General features: G+C 36.2%; 1 protein-coding gene and 1 long non-coding RNA gene across 4 annotated transcripts in view; one reads left to right on the top strand and one right to left on the bottom strand.

The window, feature by feature from the left end:
• The window catches only part of LOC117344525 (protein RER1-like), a 50,260-nt gene extending 23,605 nt beyond the window's left edge, over positions 1–26,655 (bottom strand). For 2 of the 3 annotated variants that reach the window (XM_033907292.1, XM_033907293.1), the window contains exons 1-3: positions 26,504–26,655; positions 21,066–21,166; positions 6,626–6,730 (exon numbers count right to left, since the gene is read on the bottom strand). In XM_033907292.1, the coding sequence (XP_033763183.1) occupies positions 6,626–6,730; positions 21,066–21,143 (183 nt within the window). In that variant the 5' untranslated portion in view covers positions 21,144–21,166; positions 26,504–26,655. The remainder of the gene's footprint in view (positions 1–6,625; positions 6,731–21,065; positions 21,167–26,503) is intronic. The other variant, XM_033907294.1, reaches the window with a different exon arrangement.
• LOC117344526 lies at positions 17,081–18,235 on the top strand. The gene is made up of 2 exons (XR_004536203.1): positions 17,081–17,392; positions 17,786–18,235. It is a non-coding gene; the product is annotated as an uncharacterized LOC117344526 (long non-coding RNA).
• Positions 26,656–27,638: the final 983 nt, after the last annotated feature.

Raw genomic sequence — 27,638 nt, 5'->3', positions numbered from 1 at the left:
CCCCACTCCATAATGCTACCAGTCAAATTTTGTTCAATTCCGATCAGTGGTTATGAATTCGAAGAAGTCCATTGTTGACGGAGTCGCCTGGTATGGGATAAGCTCACTTTAGTCCTTCGGACCAGGTGAACTAACAAGAGGCCCATGGGCCTTACTGTCGTGCTTGTCTCACTGTTGACAATTCTGTTTGTGTATTAGCCTGCGCAGTTCACAACTACCTCAGGTACATTGCCTGACTAACTAACAGTGACGTAATATTGACGCAGTTGTCTAATTATAGCACTGCGTCCGGAACCCCGACCCGGAGCTCGAGGCGTGCCAATTAATTGGTAGTTGTCCGATGAGTTCCGAGTATTGGGGGGTAACTTCAGGTTGTCAGAGTGGTGACATCGGGATCTAGGCTTACTTCATCAAAAACTGTCGACATGGATCCAGACAAGACTGCTGATACATTTATCAGCTCTATTGACCCGGGACTATTGCCTTATAAAAAAGAACTCTTTAGATTAGCCGTTACGAGTATGCAGACTTTGAAATCCCTCCGGTCATGGGAGGTTAGAGGTATGGATATTCCGGATGTGTACAAACGCATGCTTATCAGCAAAATTCTGAATCTACAGACCCCCGAAACTAAACTAAAAATGAAGGATGAAATTGACACTCGGAATCCCAAAGTGAAACAGCCTAAAATTTGCATTTTTCAAAGAAAATTAATGATCGAGTGCATGATGATAACCCGGCGACAGAGACTGACATGGCCGCCATATCGGGCATGGACCCATCTGATGGAGAATGTACACCTGCCAAAAAACCATTCATCAACACTGAAATCGGCAAATTAGAGGAGAGAGAGAGACGTTCACTATTTTACTTGTTCACAAAAACAAGAGGCCCATGGGGCCTGTATCGCTCACCTGGTTGGATTTGACCAAATGTCAAAATAATGTACATGTTCAATTTGTCAATACATATACAAAAATGTACTCTCTGAAAGACCATATGGATTATTTTTACACAATAATGGTGTTTAAAGAAACTAAGTCCCTTAGGGTGGGGAAAACCCTTTGGCCTATTTTTACATAAAAATTGTGTTTATCCCTTAATGACCAGCGATACTATACATAGTTATGGGATTGAGGGTCACAGTAACCATTTATGCAAAATCTGTTCCCCCATCACCAGGGATGTTTCTGACCAAATTGGGTTCAAATCCATTTAAAACTCAAATCTCTATTTCCCCTATTTGGCCCCTCCCTTCAGGCCCCTTGGGGGTCAGAGTCAATATTTATATAAACTCCCTTTCCCCCTTCCCCTAAGGATATTCCAGACCAAATTTGGTTCAAATCCATTCATAACTTTATGAAAATAACGATTTAAAGGAGTAACCCCTATTTCCCTATTTGGCCCAGCCCCTCAGGCCCCTCAATATTTATACAAACTCTTTCCCCCCCTTTCTCTCTGGATGTTCCTGACCAAATTTAGTTAAAATCCATTCGTAACTTAATAATTAATAGCGATTTAAAGGATTAACCCCTATTTTCCCTATCAGACCCCACTCCTCAGTCCCCTGGAGATTCAGAGTAAAACATTATACCAACTCGGTTCCCCTTCTCCAATGAATATTCCTGACCATATTTGGTTTAAGTCCATTTAAAACTTTATGACTAGTAGCAATTAAAAGACTAATCTCTATTTCCCCTACTTGGCCCCGCCCCTTAGGCCCCTAGGGGTACAGAGTAAAAATTCATATAAACTCTGTTCCCCCTCCCCTCAAGGATATTCCTGACCAAATTTGGTGAAAAGCTATTCAATACTTCAGGAGTAGTAGCGATTTAAAGGAGTGACCCTATTTCCCCCCACCCCTCAGGCCCCTGGGGGTTGAGAATAAAGATTTAAACAAACTCTGTTCCTCTTCCTCCAAGGATGTTCCTGACCAAATCTGGTTCAAATTCATTAATAACTTTATGACTAGTAATGATTTAAAGGATTAACCCTATTTCCCCTATTTGGCCCTGCCCCTCAGGCCCCTGGGGGTTCAAAGTAAAAATGTATACAAACTCTGTTTCCTTTCTGCCAAGGATGTTACTGACCAAATTTGGTTCAAATTCATTCATAACTTTATGACTAGTAACGATTTAAAGGATTAACCCTATTTCCCCTATTTGGCCCTGCCCCTCAGGCCCCTGGGGGTTCAAAGTAAAAATTTATACAAACTCTGTTTCCTTTCTGCCAAGGATGTTACTGACCAAATTTGGTTCAAATTCATTCATAACTTTATGACTAGTAACGATTTAAAGGAATAACTCTATTTCCCCTATTTGGCCCCGCCCCTCAGGCCCCTGAAGGTTCAGAGTAAAAATTTATACAAACTCTGTTCCCTTTCTGCCAAGGATGTTCCTGACCAAATTTGGTTCAAATTCATTCATAACTTTATGACTAGTAGCGATTTAAAGGAGTAACCCTATTTCCCTATTTGGCCCCGCCCCTCAGGCCCCTGGGGGTTCAGAGTAAAAATTTATACAAACTCTGTTCCCCTTCTGCCAAGGATGTTCCTGACCAAATTTTGTTCAAATTCATTCATAACTTTATGACTAGTAGCGATTTAAAGGATTAACCCTATTTCCCCTATTTGGCCCCGCCCCTCAGGCTCCTGGGGGTTCAGAGTAAAAATGTATACAAACTCTGTTCCCCTTCTGCCAAGAATATTCCTGACTAAATCTAGTTCAAATTCATTCATAACTTTATGACTAGTAGCGATTTAAAGGAGTAACCCTATTTCCCCTATTTGGCCCCGCCCCTCAGGCCCCTGGGGGTACAGAGTAAAAATTTATACAAACTCTGTTCCCCTTCTGCCAAGGATGTTCCTGACCAAATCTGGTTCAAATTCATTCATAACTTTATGACTAGTAGCGATTTAAATGATTAACCCTATTTCCCCTATTTGGCCCTGCCCCTCAGGCCCCTGGGGGTTCAGAGTAAAACTTTATACAAACTCTGTTCCCCTTCTGCCAAGGATGTTCCTGACCAAATTTGGTTCAAATTCATTCATAACTTTATGACTAGTAGCGATTTAAAGGAATAACCCTATTTCCCCTATTTGGCCCCGCCCCTCAGGCCCCTGGGGGTTCAGAGTAAAAATGTATACAAACTCTGTTCCCCTTCTGCCAAGGATATTCCTGACCAAATTTGGTTCAAATTCATTCATAACTTTATGACTAGTAGCGATTTAAAGGATTAACCCTATTTCCCCTATTTGGCCCCGCCCCTCAGGCCCCTGGGGGTTCAGAGTAAAAATGTATACAAACTCTGTTCCCCTTCCCCCAAGGATGTTCCTGACCAAATTTGGTTCAAATTCATTCATAACTTTATGACTAGTAGCGATTTAAAGGAATAACCCTATTTCCCCTATTTGGCCCCGCCCCTCAGGCCCCTGGGGGTTCAGAGTAAAAATATATACAAACTCTGTTCCCCTTCCCCCAAGGATGTTCCTGACCAAATTTTGTGAAAATCCATTCAATACTTTAGGACTAGTAGCAATTTAAAGAAAAAGTTGACGGACGACGGACGACGGACGCCGGACGACGGACGCTGCACCATGGCATAAGCTCACCGGCCCTTCGGGCCAGGTGAGCTAAAAATGAACTGAAAGACATGCGGACACCTCAAATAGAACCACTGGCACCATTACCAGCCCATGGAGGGGTACTTACGAAAACAATGTGTGATAGATATCATCGACGAGGCCACAAGGCACACGGCAACAGGGGAGGGGAGGGTTTTTTTTTGTGAGAGTTTCAAGCATTGCAGTAACCTCCACAAACACAAGGAATACAAACAAGCTATTATGGAGATAGTGTATATCTGATATTTTTTAGCGTGATTGCATTGATTTTTGTCTCGGCTAAAAGTTAAACGTAAAAAAAGTGACCTGATGAACCAATGCACATTTAAAAAGTAATAATCTAGATAAAGCTGATTTGCATCCAGTTCCTTGCCATAATATATATATTAACCAGTGTTTATATTGGAACTAAGAAATTGAAATGTTATTAAAATGGTAATTATTTGGATTATTACATGTATTTGAAAAAATAATCTGATTTTTAATATCTAGATTTAAACAAAATGAATCAAAATGAAGCAGCTATTCTGATTTTCACAATATTGAAGAGGAATTGGGAAAAAAAAACATGTACATTTAGCAATATACTAAATTTAATTTGGCCAAAGCAAGGGTATATATATATATATATATTAAATAATTAAATAATTAAATTATGTAATTAATGTCATTAATTAGTGGTCAAAGTCATTGTTTAATTGAAATCTTGAAATTGTCAACTATTGATCAGCAGATCAAGACTCGGTCTCTACCTCTCCATCTCTGATTTGACAGTCACAAGCAATTCACACAACAGTTAACATAATCGTTTTAATTAGCGTTACGACGCTTGGCTGGGGGAGGGGCTAATTATATATATATATATGTAATTAGGATAACAACATGTACATGTACACAAGTTGTCAATATATTTAATGCCATAAAATGTCTTGTAAGCTTGTAATGGGCAATGGCTGGAATTAATGTGTGTACGTGTGACACTTATAAATATAATAAAATATGTTTTTCATTTGATTGATTGGTATCAATATTGTCACACATAAATAGACCGATTTGAGAAGCAATCAAATTTTTTTTTTAAGGTTAAGATTTTGCTATAAATGTAAGTGCCAGTAGGCACATGTCTAATATGTATCGACCCAAAAAAGGGAGGGGTGCTATGAAAGAAGTTCTCCCTACCCGAGGTTTAAATATTTGTTCCATTAAGTAATAACTTTAACAAAGACCGTAAGACGGCAGGTGAAGTAATAGTCCCACATGGCTTTGCTGGTAGGGGACTTAAGCAACCCCTCATTTAAATCTATATCTTAATTCTTATCATTCCTTTATTTAAATTCCAGATGGAAAAAGAAATTGGTAATTTGGAGAAAGAACTTAAACATAGCAATGAGGACAGAATAAAGAGCCTGAAAACTTTCCTCGAGACCAATACAACAAATTTCGTCCGGCAAGTACGACCTCAACTGCAGTTGAAAAAGAAGTATATCGGAAAGGAAAGCTTGCAGAAATTGCTTAAAGATGTTCGATTTCTTAAAATTGCCACAAATGGCAAAATACCGCCAATTTGCACAGCATGTCTACTGAAGAACTTGACGATTTAATAGCTGAAGGCAAAATGCAAGTATCATCAAAATTTGAGGTAAAAGATGTCTCCACAGAAGGTACCACGTACTCTGCAGCTGCAGCTCCCATCTCAAGCAGGCAGTGTACACCTCAACAGCCAACGACAGTAGGTTCACAACCTATACATTCGATGTGGCCGGCCATATATCCACATTCTCCAATGAGTTTGAACACTCCAGTAAGTCCATACAACAGTGCTATGCATGATGTATATGGTGGATCTCCGCAGTATTTTTGCGATGACGTTTTTTTACGATCTTATGGCACCCAACTTTAGTTAATCCAGTTCTTTTACTGATTTCCTGGAAACTTAGGCCTTCTGTATACAGCTTAACGATCCGTGACTTTGCACAATTATCCGTAGTTTGGCCATTCATATATGTTCTCCCCAAAAGGTTTTGTTTCATGGCCGCCATGTGTGTGTTGTCGCGCTCTTGTTTCATGGCCGCCATGTGTGTGTTGTCGCGCTCTTGTTTCATGGCCGCCATGTGTGTGTTGTCGCGCTCATTTAGGCCCAGCCCCTTGTACTAAAATTAGATCTGTAGGCCCCTTGTACCAAAATTAGATCTGTAGGCCCTAACAGTTAGACTACCACGTACAGAAGACGCATTGTACCTAAGGTAGCGGTGAACCGCGCAAGGTAATACACAAGCAGAATCATCAACGGTGAGACAAGCACGACAGTAATGGTCACCTGAGTTTTGAAATATTTTAGCACATTTGGCCCCTGCGACCTTGAATGAAGGTCAAGGTCATCCATTTGAACAAACTTGATAGCTTTTTATCACAGTATGCTAAAGACCTAATATTGGGTCTCTGGGCCTTTTGGTTAACAAGAAGTTGTTTAAAGATTTTAGCATATTTGACCCATGTGACCTTGAATGAAGGCCAAGGTCATCCATTTGAACAAACTTGTAATTTGCATTGGTAGCCCTTCATCCCAGCATGCTACAGACCCAATATCACGTATCGGGGCTGATTGGTAATTGAGAAGAAGTTGAAAATGTAAATTGTTTACGACCGACAATGCTGGACAAAAGGCTATTGCAATATGTCAACTGAGACTTCGTCTCAGGTGACCTAAAAAGTTGTTTGGTAAGTTCTCTGACACCAGTTTAATGTAATTTTTGACAGAGATTAAAGTTAAAAGAAGAAATGGTGTGACATTGTGCAGTGATTTTGATGACATGATATAATTGTTTCAATTCTACAATTATAAGAAGGCCTAACTATCACAATGAACCAAACTTCCTGTTTAAGGGACATATAATATAACTGCTTGATCAGTTATAATACCCGTTAGTGAGATCCACTGTATTTGAAATCCCTTACCCATATAGACCAAAACATTTTGAAGCACTACAAACTGAAATCTCTTACCTGAAGTAATACCACCCTAACACAATACGCAACAGACAGAACAGTTGTTGAAATCCATCGTATGCTTGTATGTGGTGTAGTTCTATCCAAGTTACTCTGATAAACCTGAAAACAAACTTGGCAATTAATTGTTTTCTTCAATTACAATAACACAAGCTATTTATTACAATGATACCCAGGATCTGTTTTTATATTAGATATTAAGTGTAGCAATTACTGTATAAAATAAACTTGAGATTGCTTGGTGCAGTTTTTCCCTGTTATAATATATGTATTTAAAATCTTAACATAAGATTTCATCGATTGGTATCGCGATACAGGTGTCACGACTCACGATACAATATATATCATGATAGATGAGAACCTGGTGACCTATCATGATCAGATATCTGGTATTCCATCGTACAGTAATCATGTTTTGTTTGTGGTATTTCCAGAATATTTGAGCGCTTGTCTACATTTGTTACAAAATACCTTTTGTCTGTTTCCAACAAAGAGTTTTTGAATTTAAATAATTTGGAATTGAAAGAACTAAAGCAGCTTTATAAGCCACTTGACAGCCTTGCCAGCCATGTTGTTTACTACTCCAAGTAGGCTAACATTGGTTTAGGGAGATAACTACAAATTTTCAAGTATCGCAAACAAATCAAGGATAGATGATGCAACGATGCACCACTCTGCGATCCAATACATTGATGCATCGGTGAATCATTAAACCACTAATATCTAGGATAACAAGAGCTGTTGGAGAACAGCATAGCTCGTCTCGCAAATGTTTGTCAATAAATAATTAAAATACATTAATTGGAATGGTTTCGCAAATTGCATTAATAATATTTATATTGTTTACTTGATCAGATTTTGCTTTGTGAATCCATGCAATTTTCAAAACCATACCAATTTATATATATATAAATTATTTATTGACAAACATTCTGGAGACAAGCTATGCTGTTGTAGATTAAATGAATATATTAAATATAAATGTAATTGCTTTTGGACATATTTTTTCAATTTTTTGACAAATATTATCCTAATGAGAGTTATCTCCCTTGAAAAATGTGGACTGGTATAAATTGTCTATAGTGATCATTTTCACATTGTTTTATTTTCAGTTTCACCCCAAAAATGGATAATGTAACTCCATAGGGACTCTTTTACCAAATATCAGCACCCTAGTACAATCATAAAGTGATGTGTTAAATAGCTTTCAACATTTGCACAAATTTTTTTTTTCAAATGTGTTTTTTCCCCAAAAAAATATTTCAGTTTAACTCCGGCAAGGGATAGTTTATAACCCCCACAGGGAACCTAATACCATGTATTACTATGCCTTTCAACACTCACAATATAAAGTTAACACGAAGTCCAAAGATTTAAAAACAACAAGAGGCCCAGCGGCCTTAACGGTCATCTGAAAAGCCCTTATATTATTGTAGTATGTAGTCTCTGTAGCAAGTATATAGTGGCACTGTTGGCCATGGTGGCCATCTTGGATTTCTGACCAACCCAATAAATAACAACACTTGGTCTAGACCATCGAAGGATAATTTCTGGTAAGTTAGAGCTGAATCCCACTGGTGGAATTTGAGAAGAAGTTTGAAAAAGGAATTGTTCAGGAAAACCATGATTGCACAATCATGTTACAAAATCGCCGCCATGGCTGCCAAGTTAATGATTTTACAAGGCCATAAAATAACAAAACTTTGTTGGCCCTCCTTCCTTAACATCCTCACCAATTTCCAGCTCAATGGCACCAGTGGAACTGGAGAAGAAGTTTAAAATGTGTTTTTCAAGATGGCTGCCATGGCGGCCATCTTGGATTTCTGGCCGACCTGATAAATAACAACACTTGGTAAGGACCATCTCAGGATCATTTCCGGTAAGTTAGAGCTGAATCCCACTGGTGGAATTTGAGAAGAAGTTTGAAATAGGTGTTGTTCAGGAAAACCATGATTACGCAATCATGTTACAAAATGGCTGCCATTGCTGCCATATCAAAGTTTTTATGAGGCCGAAAAAATAACAACACTATGTTGGCTCGCCTTCCTTGACATCCTCACCCATTTCCAGCTCAATGGCACCAATATAACTGGAGAAGAAGTTTAAATGTGTTTTTCAAGATGGCGGATATGGCGGCCATCTTTGATTTCAGACCAATCCAAAAAATAACAACACTTGGTCGGGATCATATCAGGATCATTTCAGGGAAGTTTCAGTCCAACAGCACTGGTGGAACTTGAGAAGAAGTTTAAAATGTGTTTTTCAAGATGGCGGATATGGCGGCCATCTTGGATTTCGGACCAACCCGAAAAATAACAACACTTGGTCGGGATCATATCAGGATAATTTCAGGCAAGTTTCAGCTCAAAAGCACTGGTGGAACTTGAGAAGTTTAAAATGTGTTTTTCCAGATGGCGGCCACGGCGGCAATCTTGTATTTCGGAAGATTGAAATGTGAAAAGTTTACGCACGGCGCACGACGGACGACAACAGACGAAGCACAATGGCTATATGTCATCCTGACCCTTCGGGTCAGATGACCTAAAAACAAAGATTTAAAAAGAAAAAATCCAATTTGTTTTTAAAGTTTTACTCCAGGAAGGGATTGTCTTACTCCATAGGGACTCTATTGCCAATTATCAGCACCCTAGTACAATTATAAAGTGATGACATAAGCTCTCACTCTTCTTCGAAGACACAAGCTAAAAATGTAACATTGATGTGTTTCAAACCACAAAGCTCTTCACTTACAGACTTTTTAAAGAATAATCATTATGAAGGATGGTGCTTTCCTTAAATTAAACTACATGTACATAATTTTGGAATTTTGTCTTTTATAGGAAAATCTCTGCACAACTATGAACCAATATTATTGGAACCTACATATATTAAGATTGAGAAATATTTGCCAGTACTTCTCAAGAAATAGTGATACCAAATTTCAACTGTCAAAATCAAAGATGGCTGGCCGTTGGCCAGTTTGTTTCCTGAACTATATACAATAATAATTCAATGAGCACAATGTTAACTTCTATGGCTCTCTCTCAGGTAATGGGCTATTTTGAGAGAAACTAACATGGTCAACTTAAAACTACTGTATTTCAAAAAGTGGAGGGTAAAGTACTCCACATAACATGTTATAGTGACCATTATAATGTTGTTTAATAATAAACATAATTTTATAATTATCTAAAGAAGTATGACTCTAGAAAATTGATTTTAATTTCAATAGTTGGCTAAAATTTTAATGACTTCCGGTTACAAATATGACATACAAATTTCTATTGTTTTGTATTTTGTCTTTGTATGGTATTTTTACACACAGATGAAGTCTAACAAGAACACATTAAAATTATGAAAAAATGTGATTGAAAAATAAAGTTTGAAGTTACTGTATGAATAATACACATGTTGTGTACATGTGGTCATTACGGGTGTTACAAATGTCCGCCCACTGCGAATGTTGTCAGTTGTTATTAATTCTGCATATTCTTATACCAATATATATTGAAAGGAATGTGTTCATCGTGTAAAGAAATGTGTACTGATTTAGAAATAAAGTATTGTATATAGGAGTATTGTGAGGATATGCATTACTTCACGTTACAATCATTTCATCAAAAGGTAAAGTTTCCGTCCACATATAATCTCCATATGACGATAAAAAAACTTCTGTTTTTTGACGATAATACATCGACAGTCAACTCTTGCATAGTGCGAGATTCTCTGTATCAGTGACAGGATCGCATTTGTTCATTGAAATAGCAAAAGTGAATATTTTTGGACGGAAACTCGATGAAGGGGTGTTATAAGAGGACGGAAATTGCATTATGGACGTCCTCTTGGACATATAATTCTACCATTTGCCTAGATTAATAAAGTTTCAAAAACATCTCGAGTTGAACGACATTTTAGTTGTACAATAATAAACATCTAAAATATTCTGATGTTTATTAAATGCCCTTATTAGTTCAAAGCCGAGTAAGATTTGGTATTAATTGAAAATCATTACTTTGGATGGAATTCCATACGATGGACATTATGTGGACACTGACTGCAGTTGAGCTAAGATTCAAGTTGTTTTCCTGCAATTTTAAGCAAGCACATGCTGATTTTTAACTGAAATTATATCATTTATATAGCAGAAAGTTTAACAAGAGAACCCAGAAGGATCTTGACGCCCACCATTGAATGATCTTTATAGGTTCCATGTCAGATTGATCTTCTCTCTATTTTTCCCTTCCTCTTACTAATCTGTGTAAATTGAGAAACATCCCTCCAGTACTTTTCAAACAAGGAGAACTTATATATGAAATTTGAGATTCTAGCGATAATGGCTGTCTGTCGACCATGCTGTTTTCAGATTGGTCCCAAAATGCAATAAAACTGACCAAGGGGAACCTACATATGATATTTGAGAAAGATCCCTTCGGTACCTTCCGAGAAATAGCGATAACAAACTTCAATTGTCAAAATCCAAGATGGCTGCCTGTCGGCCATGTTTTTTCCCGATTGGTCCCAAAAATGCAATATGCATAACTACAGACCAAGGGAAACCTACATATGAAATTTGAGAAAGATCCCTTCAATACTTTCCGAGAAATAGCTATAACAAACTTCAATTGTCAAAATACAAGATGGCTGCCTGTCAGTCACGGTTGAAGGGACGGACGGACAGACCAAGGACCATGGACGCAAGGCAATTTGAATAGCCCACCATGTGATGATGGTGGGCTAAACAAAACCCAACAGTATGGCTTTATAATTTGATGTACCCGGTAATTATCACAGGTAAGAGTTTAAGTACTGTGACCCCAACCTTTGACCTGAAATTGCTTTTCTAGGATAAAAGATGAAAATGATAATTCAGACCTTGGTTGTAATCCATAATAAGGTATTAAGAAGGAGTAGCAGATGACCTACAAGAGATCCCAGAGGGATCTTGGCGCCCACCATTGAATGATCTTCATAGGTTCCATGTCAGATTGATCTTTTCTCTACTTTTCCCTTCATTTTACTAATCTGTGCAAATTGAGACATCCCTCCAGTACTTTTCAAACAAGGGAATCCTAGCTATATAAGAAATTTGAGATTTAACGATAATGGCTGTTTGTTTGTCAGGTTGTTTTCAGGACAGACTAGTCCAAAAATGCAATACAAGGGACCAAGGGGAACCTACTTATGAAATTTGAGAAAGATCCATTCAGTACTTTGAGAAATAGCGATAACAAACTTCAATTGTCAAAATCCAAGATGGCTGCCTGTCGGCCATGTTATTTTTAGATCGGTCTCAAAATGCAATATGCATAACAAGGCACCAAGGGGAACCTTCATATGAAATTTGAGAAAGATCCATTCAGTACTTTCTCGGAAATAGCGATAACAAACTTCAATTGTCAAAATCCAAGATGGCTGCATGTCGGCCATGTTGTTATCCGATTGGTCTCAAATCGCAATATGCATAACTAGGCACCAAGGGGAGCCTACATATGAAATTTGAGAAATATCCCTTCAGCACTTTCTCAGAAATAGCGATAACAAACTTCAATTGTCAAAATCCAAGATGGCTGCCTGTCGGCCATGTTGTTATCCAATTGGTCTCAAAATGCAATATGCATAACAAGACACCAAGGGGAACCTTCATATGAAATTTGAGAAAGATCCCTTCAGTACTTTATCAGAAATAGCGATAACAATCTTCAACTGTCAAAATCCAAGATGGCTGCCTGTCGGCCATGTTGTTTTCCGATTGGTCTCAAATCGCAATATGCATAACTAGGCACCAAGGGGAACCTACATATGAAATTTGAGAAAGATCCATTCAGTACTTTCTCAGAAATAGCGATAACAAACTTCAATTGTCAAAATCCAAGATGGCTGCCTGTCGCGGCCATGTTATTTTCAGATCGGTCTCAAAATGCAATATGCATAACTAGGCACCAAGGGGAACCTTCATATGAAATTTGAGAAAGATCCATTCAGTACTTTCTCGGAAATAGCCATAACAAACTTCAATTGTCAAAATCCAAGATGGCTGCCTGTCGGCCATGTTAATATCCGATTGGTCTCAAATCGCAATATGCATAACTAGGCACCAAGGGGAGCCTACATATGAAATTTGAGAAAGATCCCTTGAGCACTTTCTCAGAAATAGCGATAACAATCTTCAACTGTCAAAATCCAAGATGGCTGCCTGTCGGCCATGTTGTTTTCCGATTGGTCTCAAAATGCAATATGCATAACTAGGCACCAAGGGCAACTTTCATATGAAATTTGAGAAAGATCCCTTAAATACTTTCTCAGAAATAGTGATAACAAACTTCAATTGTCAAAATCCAAGATGGCTGCCTGTCGGCCATGTTGTTTTCAGATTGGTCTCAAAATGCAATATGCATAACTAGGCACCAAGGGCAACCTTCATATGAAATTTGAGAAAGATCCCTTCAGTACTTTCTCAGAAATAGTGATAACAAGAATTGTTTACGGACGGAGGGACGGACGGACGGAGGGACGGACGGAGGGACGGACGGACGACGGACCACGGACGCAGGGCGATTTGAATAGCCCACCATCTCATGATGGTGGGCTAAAAATAAATGGGTAGGAGATGACCTGTTGCATACTATCCTCCAAGATAATGTTAAGGGGCCTCTGAGTGTGCCATCTGTCATAATGTATGTATCCAGGGTCTATATGCTTTGATTTTATTGAAATTCTTTCTATTGTGTCTGAAACTTCTCTGAAATCTGTTAAATAAATAGACATTTGCATTAAACTGATTACAGCGGACATAATCACTTTGTTGAATTCAATTCCAAGAAGCATATCACTGCATTTGCTATTTGATCAAACATGGAATTGGAACGACATATATAACAATACGACAGAAATTACCTAGATCAATGATAAATGAAGATAATTTTTGTTAAGAATGTAATTAATTATTTGGTTTCTTTTATTTTTCAGACATTGATAAACCAGACTTTAAAGTTAAGTGATCAAATTGCCTACTTGATCTGAAATATAAGAGGAATGTGAAGAAAAACTTGATGACATAATCTCTCTGAGAGATCTTGTTTAACATTTCTAAATTCTAATACCAGGTAAAGCATTCCCAATTATATAAAAAAATCTTTTTTATCTTCATTTAAAGAATGAACTGTTTTTTTTTTTGTTTTTTTTGCAAAGATGTGTATTACCATGTACTAATAACGTGACAGTCTCAAGCATTGGGATTTTGACGACTTAATCAAGAATATTTCAATTATTGATGCAGTTTCTTGTATGCTTGAGCACATTTTTATATCCCTGAAATCAAATTCTGGATCATGTATGAAATTATACATACCACATACAGAGAAGGCTGCAATTAATTCAATTCAAATTAAAATGAAGATTTCTCATCCCTCAAAACTAATATTTTCTGTCTCTTATAACACTAGTACTAGCACTTATATCATCTATCTCTTTGTAACACTAGCTTTGAATTTCTGTCCAAGTGAAACATTAGCAAAAATAAAATGGAAAAAGTGGAATTTAGTCATTCTAAAAAATTTGTATTACAGTGGAACCTCTATAAACCGAACATGCATGGGACATGAATATTTGTTCGGTTTACAGAGGGTTCGGTTTGGAGAGGTTGATCGAAAAATGACCGGTCGAATTCCGGATATAATTGGTCGGACGATGTTTTATTAGAATGCACCCGATTACAAACCGTGCCGGTATCACGTAGACAATATTTTAATATGCATATTATGAAAGTTAATCAATGTATCTATTGCAGAATATATAAGAAAGGCAAATGACTATAACTATAGTTTTAAACAGTATTTTCACATGTACAACTACACTTTACGATCGACCTACATTTTGTTACATCCGGTGAAGCTTCTGTCATGTGGATGGGGCCGATAGTCCAATACGGAATATTTTACATATCGACTAATATTAAAGGGTGTGAAGATGTTTTGTTTCAATATCAATTACAATTGATCAGATGATACTGGTCGTATTTCCGACATCGCTGTTGTCTAAAAAAATATCACAGGCTTCATTTACGAAAACAACCCCCTTTGGGTCTCATTTAAATTAAATGCGAAACTCAGGCTACTAGCTCTACTTGCATTGAGAAGATAAACGAACCGACGCGCTTCAATGAAGTGTGGCATTGTTTCATAATTGTTGTGTTGATTATAAACAAGGCCATCCGTCATAATGCCCCCTTGGGATATATATTGGATACCTGTACAAATCACATACGTAGGTCCCGAGACAATAAGGCTTCACACAATACCCGTCACAGTTGTTGTTTCACGGTTGACTGGCCTGACCTCGTGTCATATTCGCTCAGGTAAGGCCGGTTTTCAGAAGTAATTTTTGCTATATTTTAACAGGAACCAGACACAAAATCAGTCCGGTGTTCGGAATTCAGAGGGATTGGTATTTGGAAGTTTTTTAATACTATAATAAAGAAGGACCAATTCCGTACAATGTCAATTCGTTCGGTATTCAGAGGTGTTCGGTTTTTAGAAGGTTCGGTTTTCGGAAGTTGCACTGTATAAATGTTTTAAAATAATACATTATCTGTATTGGTTTGGTTTGGTTTATTTTCTTAACATCCTATTAACAGCTAAAGTCATTTAAAGACGGCCTCCCGTGCGTGCGACACGCATTATCTGTATGTGTACTGATAAAAGAATGATTGTTCACTTGTAATGTCCATCATACCAATTCCGTCTTGCATAACGTCGCATTAACTGTTCATTTGATTACAAAATTCTAACCAGACATTAAACATGAAATATTTGCAGCTTTTTTTCATGTTGTGTATGTGAAAGTTTATATCCTTCAACAAAATTATTAAAAAGTAATATGAAAAAAGGGAAACAAAAAAAGTAAAAATCTGCTTGTGTAGTGGGTTGGTATATTTATTTTAAAACAATATTAATATTAACAAGGGATCAAACCAATTTACATTTAAACATTATCAAACCCAGCTGAATATGTTTTCCTTTAATTTTGCTGCCAAATATACTGTATTAGTTTGAATTTCTAATTTTTGGAAGGAGAATACTAAATATTTTCCGTCTCTGTCACATCCATCACGTTGACGTGTAAAATGCGCTGATGTGACATTACAGTCGAACCTGTCTATAAAGGACACCTAAGGGACAAGACAAAAGTGTCCTTTATAGAGAGGTGTCCTTTATATAGAGGTTCAACGAGTTATGTCCCTTATAAACGAAGAAACAAACCAAAGTCTGTTTATAGTACACTATATGTCTCCTGATTAATTATATTTAAACACTTAAACAATTGAATAAAAGACAAATAATTAAAGATAAATGCTTAATTGATTAATTTTCAATCATTCATCTGACACAAAAATTGAAGTTGATATTTTTAATAATTTATATTAAGCCTATAGTTTCAAAACAAATCTTCACAATATCACACTATACTGAATATCTATTCAGACAAATACTCAACATAGTCAAAAAAGTAAAGGTAATTCTTATAGTAAAACAATTTTCATTAATCCTCAATATTTTGGAAAATAAATATGTTTGAAATATCTTTCCTATTACAACATTAACTCTTTATAAATGAAAGTGCATTTTCCTCTGATAATTATAATCCGTAAGCATTTATTTTGAGACATATTTTCTGAAATCCATGTAGGGATTTAATACAATAAATACCGTTTTCTGGTTCAGACAATTAGTATAGTGTATACAAAGACACTCGGAACTCTTCAGCTGTTCTTAATATGTCACGTAGTCATATTCCGAGGAGTTCCGAGTGTGAGAAAATAGCGGCTGACAGCCATGTGCCTGCCCTGTCAGATTTGCATACGGTTGATTTTGTAAGTAAAACAATTATGACAGACATAACTATTGCTTTGTCCCTCTTTTGTTGGTCTTGATAATGATTTAATTACCCCCTGACCATTCTTGTTGTCTAGGCTATGGTTGAATGGCTAAGCTTAGCTGTCACCAGTGGGGTTGAGTAAACAAACACCTCTGCCGATGGCAATCGCAGTGATCACCACGGGCTGTTTTACTATGGAGCAGCGCCATAGTAAAATGTCTACCCGCCATAGTAAAATCATGTAGCGCCATAGTAAAAAAAAATCTGCCCCGCCGATCTTCGTATTCAAAACTCTGTTAATCCCGTGGTGAGCCCCAGATACCGCCGACTGTGTAGTGTTTTACTGACTGCAAAGGTAAGAGCTTGAGGCCAGTTAATTACCTGTTCACACGCCAGGGCGACTTTTGACACTTCATTCAATGACCTGGACATCCAATACCCCGACGAATTAACCGATGTAATTATATCAATCATACCAATATTAATTGATGGCTTAATTGATCAGGCCACGAACCGCGTGTTTGTGTTTTGACAGCGGTCGATCTGTGTCGAATAAAGGCTTAAATGGCTTCGATAATTAAAGTCAAACGCATATATGACCCCGATTACTTTATAACACACGTGACATGGATGTTGCGTTTGTGAAGAAATGAGGAGTTTGCAAAACGAAAGTAACATGAACTGTAGAACAAAAAGACCGATGATTATAATTTCATTCTGTAATCATGAAGCGACAACTAAAGCAGCAGTCTATTGAATCATTTTTCGAGAATTCGCCGAAACGACAGAAGGCTTAGCCCGGTCTGTTCACCGACAAAGTCAAAACACAGATCGTCATTTTTACCGACTGAATGAAGAAATATTTATGGCTAAAGTACCACGAAGATGAAGGTAAGTTATTTAGGTGTCAAATGGTTACTAAAATGTATTTTGTATAATATAAATCTCTTACATGTCATAATAAAAAATATTATTTTTAAATTATTTTTTTAAAATGTTAGAACTCTATTGGCTAGTTTGTATATGACTGATTTATAGGCCTGTACATATTTAATGTAAACAAACTTAATAGTTGATATTTGATAAAAAAATGTATTATTTCCAAATTTCACATTAGTGACTTATATACTGACTTTGTTTAATCATAAAACCAAAAATTAAAATTAATTCTTTTTCAATATTTTCAGTGATTAGGTCCAAGTATTTACCTAGAGTGAAAGTTTCATGTTTAAACATTTCATTAATTTATTTTTATTAACTTTGAATGTTTCATTTGATTTGTAGGCATGTTTTGTAAATAGGACAGCAGACCTATGGACACAGATCAGAAAAAGAAATATCACCATCACCACATTGTTTGATCCTGAGGACAATGAAGTGTGAAGTTGGGCTGTAAGAAAATGGACAATTTGTGTGTGAAAATGACTGACAATTGTGAAATCATATTATATTAGTGCTGTGACATTACATATTGTTATTGTGTTTTGTGTGATATCATAGTGCTTATTATTTTAAGAAACTTGAGCTTTGGAAGTGTATCAGTAACATTTAATTGGTAATCTTAAAGAGAGATAGAGAGAGACCATGAGTTTGAGAAAGTCTGAGTTGGTAAAGAGAATGAAGAATGAGCAATGTATTAATTTAAGGATGTACAAATATGGATGAGTCAGAGATTGGTAAATGCTGTATTTATTTTTCTTACATATTGAATAAATAAATTCATATTACCATGATTAAAATAGTTTATCATTATTTCTCAAAACAATTTCTAAGGGGATATAACTACTCTACAATAAATCATCTCCCTAAAAATGAAAAGGGACATAACTCATGTAAACAAATTATCTCCCTTTAATTAATTAATAATGGTCTTGCGGCGCACTGGGAAAATGTCCCCGCAGGTTCCTCCATAGTAAAATCTGAAGCCATGGTGATCCCTGAATCGGTCACCCTCTTGTAATTACTGCCCATTGTTACAGCAACTTACAGGTAACATGACTATTAGTGACTGATAAAGTGGCTTCCTAAGTTAGCATTGCTGCCAGGGGAGTTGAGTAATTAATGCTCTGCTTGTTATTTAGAAACGTTTTACACACAAATATCAACACGGCTATGGTTTCACGTGTCCGTTATACGGAATTTTTAACAACTTTACGGACAAAAATAAGTGTCCGCTGTCCGCATTAGGAAGGTGTCCGCTATATACATGATATTTATATAGTGATTTTCATTGGGGATTCCTGGAAGTGTCCGTTATGGACAGGTGTCCGCTATATAAGGGTGTCCGCTATTACAAGTTTGACTGTATTTTGCATTTTTTATCTTCTTATTAACATATATATATTTAACTTCAGGTGTTTATATTAGGGACCAATTGCAAGGGGAACCTATATAAGTAATGTTTCAGAATTATCAAAATCCAAGATGGCCATCATCTGTCAGCCTTTATGTTTTCTCATACCCAAACTTTAATAGGCTGAACGAGGGACCAAGGGGAACCTACAAAGTTTGAGAAATATCCCTCTAGTAATTTCTAATTAATAGTAAACTTCACTGTCAAAAATTAAAAAAACTCAGCGGAGTAATAAGCGCGGGAATCGCTGACATAATCATGACGTCAACTAGATGGAGCATTTTCAAAGGACTGATCAACACAATCTTAGCATTTTCTCCTGTTACCGATGATCTCTGTACAAAAAGCTAATGCAAATTTAAAGTGAGCATTTTGTCAAACTAAAGATCGCAGAAATGAGTGAATACAGTGGAACTTTGTTAACTCGAAGTCAATGGAATCACGAGAGAAAAGTTTGAGTTATCCGGGTGTTCGAATTATGCAGGTTGTCATTTTTGGTGCAAAGTTTTGTCAATATTTGTCAACATTATATGATTATTATAACTCCGCTCTGACACTCATCAGTTTAGTGTAAAGACTGGTCAATACATGTACAGGTATATCGTTCTGTCAATCATAGTTTGGTGTAGTTTTGCCAATAAACAGTTCAGATAAAGTTTCTTTAACTAAGTCAATTTAATATAACGATAATGTACACATACGTCATGTTTGCAAAAGGAATAACGATACAACAGAATTCAACCTAATAACAATTTATTAACGTCAAATCAAATAACCATTTAAATAACACCATTATATATAAAACAGAACCATTACCTAACACTGTGTGTAAGAGATTTGTTCCGCTTGAGCGAGCGGGTAGGCGAGTTGCATTGACAGTAGTGTGCATTATTATCGGCGACCACCTATTACCCGATGTAGGTAAATCAGTACAGTACTTTTTATCACGAGCGTTCTTGTTATAGGATTCCACAGACAATTTGTTTAATTGGTTTATTGAAAACTTTTAGTAGCATATAATAATCTGTAGTGTAGGTTTGAAGTGCAGATACCTTCAGTATAACAACCAGAAATTTGATGTTGAAAAAATGTCAGTGTTTATCACCAATCGTTGTTAAGACTCAAAAACGATACTTCCGAGTTATTTGAACATTTCAAGTAGGATTTGTATTGTTGGGATAAAATTTTTATTTCGTATTATCCAGGTTTTTCGAGTTTCCCGAATTCAAATGTTCCAATTTTTGTTTTACTAAGATAAGTAAAAGAGAGAATTCGGTGAGGACTAACGAAGTACTTCGAGTTAAGCAGGATATTAAAGTGTTCCTAGTTCGAGTTAACAAAGTTCCACTGTATTTAACTTCACAAGGTAAGCTAACAACGAATGGCTGAAGTGCACAGTTCGTTTAGAACATTTGACCACATCACTACTAAATCTGTGTGAATACCTGTTGCATTTGTCAACCATAGTTAATCTGAGACAAAAATTGTGGATTGTGACTATCAACTGAAAACATAAAATGTATCACAAAGTTTATACATCACACATTTCGGCATAGGCATGGAGCCATGTTGTTTGTTTGACATTTATAGTTAATATGTTCTTTCCGCATGACTAGAAATGTACATAAGTTTTTCTTTTATAACAGAACTCTGACAAATGAATCGACAGATGTACCAGTTTGGTACACTATAAATAGGGATTGTTTTATTGCGTTTACAGTGATATAAACGCAATAAAACAATCCCTATTTATAGTGTACCAAACTGGTACATCTGTCGATTCATTTGTCAGAGTTCTGTTATAAAAGAAAAACTTATGTACATTTCTAGTCATGCGGAAAGAACATATTAACTATAAATGTCAAACAAACAACATGGCTCCATGCCTATGCCGAAATGTGTGATGTATAAACTTTGCAAAGTAAAAACGGGCTACAAATTACATGCACATGTTACCAAAGCTAGCTAGACCACACTGATGTAGTTAGGGGTTGCAAAGATCAGGTACCTGGGGTAAAGTTTCTACACCCACGGTAACCCCAAAACATTGAATGTCCTCGCGCCAGTTTGAATTTTTCAATGTAAATGAGCGTTTTAAATGTCGTGTGAGTATGGTACTTGGGGAAAGTTTCTACACCCATGGCCATTTAAGCAATAATTACAAGTAATTAATAAAGTATTTATATTATAAAGGTCTTGTTATATCATTACCGTTCCTATCCGTCTGAAGAACTGGCGAACAGGATTTTGTTGAGGTTGAGTGCCTGGCAATCCATCAGAGTCAGCCATCTTGTTAGGACAGTATTGTGAACCTACCAAGCAAAGAAGAGTAATATATTGCAACTGATATCTTTAACAGGATGCTATTATTATTATGACTTCATGTTACAATCAATGATTCCAAATCACAAATGAAATGACTGAATATATTCAGTTTAAAATGCTTAAAATAAATATTCCATGTCATTTTAATGTTAGATATATATATATATATAATAAATATTAAGGCTAGTTTACCATAGATGTAGCATAGCAAAGGCATCGGGACCAATTCCATAATTCCTAATTGAAAGCTATTAATCAAGCTTAAATTATCTCTATATTCCCATGCAGTCAATCTTTTTGTCAACATTTATTAGTGCTGCAACGATACGCTTCCCTCACGATACGATATGTGTACCCCTCCTCTGAAAATTGGAGGGATACATACATAAATCCAGGGGTACTAGAACGAATTCACTCATAAAGGTTACTTATTTGTACAAATTCAGCCATCACATTACAGCTGTTATTATAAAAATCCTAATAAAGTTTAATTGAAAAAAAATATTGACTCCAAGAAGTTTTGACATGCTTATTATTAGTGATAAGGCATTTTGACAATTGACACATTGGCATGGGTTGATATATGTTTTACAAAAATGAATTGTTTTCTTCTTAGATTATCTAATCTAAATCTTGATTTATTTTGTTTTGAATTAAAATTCTACTCAATTTCCAATCAATCTGGGTCTGTTCATTTATGAGAACAAACCATGCAGTCCGTCAGTATTTAAATGTAATATTTCAGTACAGTACTGATAGTAGGCTTATTTTGACAGACTTGCAAATGTTAATACAGGCCTTGAAAGTCTTTGTCAAGGCTCATCTGAAAGTAATATAAAATCACCAGGTCTGTCTTTATTTCATAAACTAACAACATGTACACTGGTCAAACTGTTTGGACCGCGAAAACGAAAACGGCCCTGATACTGATGAGTGAACTTTTTTTTTTTCGTGGACGGCTCCGGGTTTTACGTAGGATAAATATGATTGGTGTACATCGTATGATTTAGCTGTAGCAAAATTACACCTTTAATGAAGAAGTGAGAAACATTACTCAGGTTAGGAAATACCCTAGATCTGTGAATCGTCATCAGCCAATCAAAATACAGGATTCCTGACAGTAGCAACCAGCTCATGGAATGATCGGGAAGACTTCGCCTCCACAATTTTGATTCTTAAATGATTTTAAATAAATTTAAACCACCTGTTTCAGCTACACTGATCCAGAAAAGTTTCTATATACAGTACATTCCAGTTAATCGGGTAACGCTTAATCGGGTATTTCGTTTAATTGGGTAAAATTTCAAAAACCAAAACCATTTTCTCTTAAATCATGTTAAAAAATTTGTTTAATTGGGTTGGAAAAGTCGTATTTTTCGGTTATTCGAATAAACAATCGGAACAAAAAAAATAGAAATGCTCCGATTTTCACGAAAGTCATCACGTATTTCTTAAAGTTTTAGACATTTATCAACAAATAGTGTAATTTAGATGGTTAAAATGTCAAAAAACGGTTAAATATTACCTTAAACGGTAATGTTATGTCGGGGTTTTGTCATGATGTTGTTGATTCTGCCTCGTGGGGTTTTCCCCAACAGGAAGTCGACTAAGAATTGTGGGTAAAATTAAATGTTATTTTTAGAGTCAGCAGCAGCTGAACGTATTGGGGGTTTAAAAGCATAATTAAGCGACTAGACAATTAAACTTTTACTTCTGGGATGAAAAATCTTCGAAGCAGAAACCAAAACAATAGGTTTTGACCTGGGTCTGACATTGCTACAGATCGATTGATATCACCGCTTACTGTATATGGCGAATCCAAATAGAGGGGTTCGCCATGCACGGGGAAATGTGATGACACCGGTACACAGGTGAGTTAAAAAACAGTAGCGAGCAGTAAAAGGACAGACGCCCGACGTTAGCTTTTAATTCCTATTCAGGTAAGGATTAGAACTGGTTAATAAAAAACATTACATTGGATTTCGCATTGTTTTATCAGTGATTGCCAGTGTCAAGTTCGTATAAATCTATACCACAGGAAACGACCTAAATAAACTCGGTTTCACCGATCTTGTGCTTTGGTAATTGGAAATAATATGGAATATTTTAAACTTCAAAGCGAACATAAGAATGTCTCTATGATAAACATAAATGATTTTAGCTGTAATTGTCGGCGAGTCCTTAGATTGTATGTCAAATTAGGAATATGTGGATGAAACAGGGATGTATGACCCCCGATTTGAGGTGCTACGATTGTACTGTGCCGCGAATAAGAAAATCAGTAAGGTTTTGTTATTTTAATACACACATTTTTATACAATTAGTAATAGTAATCTGACAATTTGACATCAGTAAAAGCACGAACAAAAACACTGTTTATTAACAATAATAACGCAAATATTTTCATCCAAAATCGACCCAAGTCTGACAACCATTACGGACCAAATCCAAGATGGCGATGTGCATTTCGGCTTATTGCATAAGTCGGTTAATCGGGTAAAAAGTCCCCACAAATAGGCAACCCGATTAAGCGGAATGCACTGTATATGTAATTCAAATGAGCGATACAAATGACTGTGCAGAAAATCGGAAACAGCCTGAACCGTTAGCATACTGTGATGCGAGATCAAATACTGTGAACCGAACCATGCCATTTATACCGCGATATATCATACCACAGATTACCGTTGCCAGGGTTTTTGCCAGCTATTTTGGGAAAGGGTCCTTGAACAAAAATTGGGAAAATATCATCGGCATTTTCCACAAATTATGGAATATATTATAAAATTGGAAAAATATATGAATTATACAAGCTTAGCTGTTTCTTTTCATAATATTTGTACAAATGAATACAAGTCAACATCTCTTTTCAGGATATTTGTTGGAATCTTTGAGAAAAATCTTCTTTGCGTAATATTTGGAATTGTGTGACATCGTCCCAAGTCCAGTACTTGATTTGACCTCAGTAAATAGAACGAGTCAACGTACGTAAACGCTTTGCATTAAACTCCCCTTTAAACGGGCTATTCAAACGCAGATATATATGACTTCAATAAGACTATCCAAGCGCATGCGCGCATCGCAAAACCAACAACAACACGATGACTCACGGTAACATTTTAACGTTGACAAAATAATGACTGGAAGCTCGTATCAATCCAAATTTTTAGGTTGTCTTATGTTAACAGCGATTGGGAAAATACAGACTGGAATTGGGAAAATATAGACCGAAATTGGGAAAATACCTGCCAATTTTCAATTGGGAATGGGTCCGTATACCGGACCCAAAATATGCCTGGCAAAAACCCTGCCGTTGCAGCACCTCATATCATCTTGTTTACATAATAAATTGTTAAGTTTATGTCATTTTTACAAGATATTTTCACTCTTAACCATTGGCACATGGAACCTGGGGTAGAAGCTAGGGGCAGGACATGACTGGGTGTCACCGGTTTGGAATTAGTTTATATTTGTTCATTTATATTAGAACACAATGCCAGTTGAGGAGACACCCTCTCATGCAGTCATGGTAAAGCCCACGGCCCTACTACGTTATCAATACATCACTATTGTTATCTTTTGAGCAAAAACAAGAAGCCTGGCATGGCATAGATGGACACTAATACAATTATATTATTGTAACAGTTTCACAAAAAAAAATGTTTAGATAAGCTCTCTGAATTCTATAGTTTCTGATAAGACCCATATACCAGATATAAACTTGTTCGTTTTATCTAATTCAAATCATTTTGTATTGAAATATCTGTTTTAAATGTGTATGTAGCTATCCCTTAACAAATATACCAAATCAAAACATTAGTGGAGGGGTTTATCATTGATTACAAACCGTTCGGTTATTTTTCAAATATTTCTTGGCACAAGTGTACCGAGGGTAGCAATGCTCAAGCAAAGGGCAGGTAACTCGTATCAATATCTTAGAAATGCTTTAAAAAATGTACCCCAATTATAGGGTTTAGTATCCGGAGGAATTAACTGTCTTTATCATTCTGTACAAACGTATAAAGTACCTAAACATATCCATAAGGAATCCTATTGATTTAACTATGATTCGTATGTTAAAATTGGCAAAAGGGTAAGGAATGCTGATTTTTTGAAAAACTGAATTATGACTATTACCGTGATTCCGGCCGAGTCAAACGGAGTGACCATACTGGCTGTTTTACTTAGGCATTTCTGATTTTTTGGGTATATAATAATATGCATGACAATCCCGGGAAACACATGAAAATGTCATTTATTCGAGATGGGGGTCACTGAAAAACATAGAAAAATCAAAGATGGCGGTCGAAAGTAGCGCCGAGAGACCCTGATCACAGCGGTACAGTACCATATGTACACATTTTCTCTCTATAGAGCTAGTTTTGTATGGAATCCATTAGTTTGAATTAAGCAAACAATCAAATCAATTTAAGCATCAATATTAAACAAATGAAACGTTTACAATAACAGATGAACACACCATTTCATTGACGAAGACTCAACGTCATATCGAAGTCAACTTGACCTAGTTTTGAATATACGCATTTACAGACTTATTTTTTGTGTCGACTGCAGTTTATCACATACCAACATTACTATCATTTGTTTATATATAAAACACAATTAAATCGTGTTATAGCTACACTGAGGTGTTATTACTACTTCGTAAAGATATTTGAATCTATATACTTTCAGTTTCGCTTGTTAAAAATTTAAGAAGGGGAGTAACGTCCACTTAGAATGGTCATAATAGAACATTTTACCTAAAATATCTTACATAAAAAAGAAGAATGTTCTGTTTTTAGTTTGAATATTACAACTGGCCAATTCTTACATCATTTATACAAACAAAATCATATTCAACTTATCAAGATGCATGGAGTAAGCTTTTTTGTATATTTGAAAAAAAATGCCATTTTAGGACAGTGGATTTTCGTGTTTTAAAAATCGCATAGAAAATTTGTTTTTCAACCGATTTCCAATCTGTTTTCTGTTTTGTAATGAGAAAACATAGATAAACAAAATAAGATACAGTTTATATAAATACATATTATGGAAAAAATGGTTGAGCATTGCTACCGAGCATGTTTTGATGAAGAAAAAACATCTAGTTAATGCTTTATGTTAAAAAAGAGCCCAAATAAATACACATATATGTAAAGTTATTCCTCGACTCAAATATTAAAATGTGTTAGTTTGATCAAGCAAAAAGAATGTAAGCTTATATTATGATTTCCAAGGTTTCATTTTCAACTCAACTAGCCTATCATAGTAACACAAACACCGGCGACATTTTTCTCGAAAGCACTAGCAATTTGACAGACCTTTTCGTTCTTTCTGTGAAGTAGATAATCACAGCTAACAGTCCATCAGTAGATGAGTGTATAAAACGTCAAAGCTGTTTTTTTATAAGACAAACTTTGAGCTAGCCACGTTGCAACCCTCCTGCCGAATGGATGCTTAGACATTTCCGGTAATTAGCACATGCGCAGATTGATGTGGTGGTAGAGAATTTGTGTATCCCGAGCCGAGCCCGAGCTTAAGACCCGAGCCCGAGCCCGAGCTTTGGATATTTTCGTTTTTCTCCTTCATTACTGAATGGATTAAAGTGATTTTTTTCTACCAAGATTTGATTTCAGGTTTTAAATCAATCCGTGTAAGTGGATTTTCATGAAATGTATTTTAACGTCCTAAATCGACGATTTTCATTTTTTAGGGGGAGAATTTGTGTAGCCCGCAATCAAGCGTGACTATTCATGTTTTTTGCTAATTATTTCCGATACATGCTATTATTGAGAAATATTACTAGATACAAACAACAAGTAAATATAGCTGATTCTAAAAATATAAATTTCAACATATATCTAATGTGACTTCGTGTCAAATTTTGACATTTTTGTAACCGCGCCGACGATCAATGAACTCGCCGTGTTTACCGAGCTTTCACCGAGCCCGTGCTAAGGGCAGATAACTTTACCGATCCCGAGCTTTGTGACTGTACATTAGTAAAGCCTTTAGTGATATACATGTATGTGAATTGATTGTGATTAAATCTCTCCATAATATTTCAGACATCGGTACTCCTAAAAAGCCCAAACCTAGGTCCAGATTATCTTTAACAAATAGGAGATTATCAAATATAATGGAAGAGAAGGAAGATATATATCCAAAGACGTGAGTATTAAACAGTCAGAAGAAAATACAATAAGTGGTGATCACATGAGTATAAATCAACCAGAGGAAATTGCCCCGACTGATGATGTTGTAAGTATAAACGAGCCTATTGTTATCACTAGTCCTAAGGTAAAACCTAATAGAAAACGACTTTCGCTGCCAAAAAGACACAAACCAAAGGTAAGTGATATATTAGATCTTTCAGATGATAGACCGTCAATTTGTAAGCCAGTAGAAACAAAACGTATTTGGATGGATAACGGTAAGAGTGCAATAAGTTTTAAA

This window comes from Pecten maximus, chromosome 16 (assembly GCF_902652985.1).
Source record: "Pecten maximus chromosome 16, xPecMax1.1, whole genome shotgun sequence".
Taxonomy (NCBI): domain Eukaryota; kingdom Metazoa; phylum Mollusca; class Bivalvia; order Pectinida; family Pectinidae; genus Pecten; species Pecten maximus.
This window is presented reverse-complemented; position numbering and strand designations above follow the sequence as displayed.